The sequence below is a fragment of the Pteropus alecto genome, unplaced genomic scaffold (genome assembly GCF_000325575.1).
Source record: "Pteropus alecto unplaced genomic scaffold, ASM32557v1 scaffold40, whole genome shotgun sequence".
NCBI classification, from domain to species: Eukaryota; Metazoa; Chordata; class Mammalia; order Chiroptera; family Pteropodidae; genus Pteropus; species Pteropus alecto.
In genome coordinates, this window is record NW_006431919.1 from 20,294,322 (window position 1) to 20,297,058 (window position 2,737).

The window sequence follows — 2,737 nt, forward strand, 5'->3', positions numbered from 1 at the left end:
TCTTGAAAGCCCCTCTCTGCCTGGCAGGGTGTGCGGGTTCAAACCAGCACGTGATCTGAACTGCGCCTCTGTAATACCTCCACTGCAGATTTACTGACTCATTTGCTTATTTTGAGTCAATTTGTTACTCAGAGTTAATGAAAAATAATAACGTAAATGGAAAGGGGCTCAGATCCTTCAGGCCACCAAGGAGGCCAGCTTTCCTCATGGCTTTCCTCATGCTCTCGTGCTCTGCCCCAGCCCCTCCTGGGGCAACAGACCTTGTACTTGGAAGGTGGGAGGGGTGATGTCAGTGTGCAGAAGACCCAGCCCCTTCAATTCCGGGGAGCAGGCGGACAGTCAGGGTCCACCAACGGCTGAAGGGGCCAGCAGTGGGTTGGGGGCGGCTGTCACTGGGCCAGGCAGGGCAGGAGCAGGGACGGGCAGCACCGTGGGACAAGGAAGCTGAGGGGCAGGCGATGGGCGTGAACAGGACCTGGCAGCTGGAAATTCGTGATGTAACGGGACCTGTGTAGACACTGGAGACGCAAGACCCGGCCAGAGCCAAGGCCCCGGGGCGAGGCCAGAAGGGCAGAGGGCAGAGCCAGCCTGCGCACAGCAGAGGCCGGGGAGTGGCAGGGAGGCAGGGCTGGGGAGGGGGCCTGAGAAGATTGTCCGATGAGGGCGTAACTGGGGAGTTGGTTATTGCAGGCTGACCGCGAGGCATGGGCAGGCGGGGGGCCTGGGATCCAAGGCAGGGGGAAGTCAGGAATCTGCCGATGGTTCTGGGCGGGGAGAGGGAACTTCGGAAGGGACCGGCATTGGAAATGACGTTGAGTTCGGGAGGGCAAGGGGTTTCTGTGGGACAGAGGCCGCCGATGTCCCGAGCCGGAGGGAGGAGCGCGGGTGGGAGAAAGTGCACAGCACCGGGACTGGGGGCCGTGGGGGTGGGAAAGATGGGGCGCCGTTGTTTGGGACCTTGGGCATGTTGAGTCGGGTGGGGGGTCATGGGTTCGGGTGGAAGGGGATGCCCCATCTCTAGGGAGCCTGTCGCCCGGCCGTGTTAGAGCAAGTGGCAAGAGGGTCCGAAGCTCGTCAGGGTGGAAGTGGGAGGGGAGCAGGCCTCCAGGGACAGGTCGGGCAGCTCCAGGCCCGTGCGGGACTCTGGGTGTCAGAAAGGCCACCTTTCGTGTGGCTTTGCTAAGAATTTGGCTGGGACTCGGTCATCAAGAATGCCTTTGAGCAAACTGGCCTGCTGGCTGCAGGGCCTCGGCCACCACCCTCATAGGTGTAGACAGCTGAGGCTGAAGCGGATGCTGACCTGCGTGGTCCCCGTGCCATGATGCTGAGGCTGCAGCAAGAGTTTCCGTGGGCTGCAGAGCTGCCGCCCCTCCTCCTGGGCACCTGTGCTTCCCTCAGGGCCCCCTCTCTGCTTTTCCCATTGCTGGCCCCTCCTCTCCTGTCCCCGCTCAGAACCAAGTCCAGGGAAGGGGACCATCCCCAATGCCACACGTCAGGCGGACATCGTCATGGGAACCCACGCGTCCTAATTCTCCTCCTTGTGTTTGCAGCCTGCTCCAGCTGGTGATCTCAGGCCCTGTGCAGCAGTCACCACACGCCGCGCTCCCCCCTGGGTTCTACCCCCACATCCACACGCCCCCACTGGGCTACGGCGCCGTGCCGGCCCACCCCGCCGCCCACCCCGCCCTGCCCACACACCCCGGGCACACCTTCCTGTCGGGCATGCCCTTCCCGTTCAGGCCCATCCGCTAGGCCGGCCCCGCTTGCCGCCAAGTGGCAGTGTGCCTTCTGCGCCGGGTTGGCTGGAGGAAGCCTTCTGGACCGGGCGGCTCGCCCCGCAGAGCGGCACCCGTGGGAGGCAGCCAGGCGCCAGCTCTACCGGCAGGACTGTCGTGCGAAAGTCCTGTGACAGCGCCATCCAGGTACCTCCTACCTGGCCACATCCGTAAGCGTCCAGATTGGACAGATAAAAGGAAAAATGTCCAGCCCCCCCGCAGAGCGATGATGATGCGGGCATCTTTAAAAGATGCCAGTTCTGTGAGCCTGTTGTCTCGTGTGTCATTTCAGACACACACGCTCTGAGCCTGTGCTGTCGGGGACCCGGACGCGAGAAGCAGCATTGCAAGTCCGCTTGTCTGGCTGCCTTTCTTGTGAACGGGACGCGTTCCTGCCGCAAACACAGGCTTCTCCGGGCCCTGGGAGCTCGGAGCCGAAACCTCGTGGCACACAGCACCCGGCGCTGCCCAAGGAAACCTGTGAGGATCGCCCCCGTCACCGCGAAAAGGAGCTGCTCTGTTTTATTGGGGTCTCTGAATTTTCCTTTCATATGTTCAAATAAATTTTTTCTAAACAGTTTTATAGACTTTATGGAATGTATTTTAAGAACTTATTTGGTGTAAGCTGCAGTGGCACCTTCCCAGTCTGCCACAGTCACGGTAACAAGATTGGGTACAATCTTGGCTACTCCTTTTGGCAGAAACAGCGGACAGCATCCCCCCTTGTGCAGGGCGTCGGGGGTCTGCTGGCGCCCCGGGGCGCCCCAGTCTGCTCGCTTCAACTCCAGTTCTTCCCTCGGGTGTAAAAACAGCCCTAAGGGTTTTTTCCCAGTTCACGATTAGAAAGTATGTGCATTGAGTTCTCATTTATTAGTTTTGGGAGGAAAGAAAGATAACCAGTAACCGCGGGCTCCCCTGGGCCGAAAGTGAGGAATGAGAGATGGTTCCAGCAAATGCGAGCA

General features: G+C 60.4%; 1 protein-coding gene across 3 annotated transcripts in view; it reads left to right on the forward strand.

The window, feature by feature from the left end:
- CUNH7orf26 (chromosome unknown C7orf26 homolog) overlaps positions 1-2,355 on the forward strand; it is a 12,342-nt gene extending 9,987 nt beyond the window's left edge. For 2 of the 3 annotated variants that reach the window (XM_006906555.2, XM_015585342.1), the window contains exon 6: positions 1,551-2,355. In XM_006906555.2, coding sequence (XP_006906617.1) covers positions 1,551-1,752 — 202 coding nt within the window. In that variant the 3' untranslated portion in view covers positions 1,753-2,355. The remainder of the gene's footprint in view (positions 1-1,550) is intronic. The other variant, XR_001516399.1, reaches the window with a different exon arrangement.
- Positions 2,356-2,737: the final 382 nt, after the last annotated feature.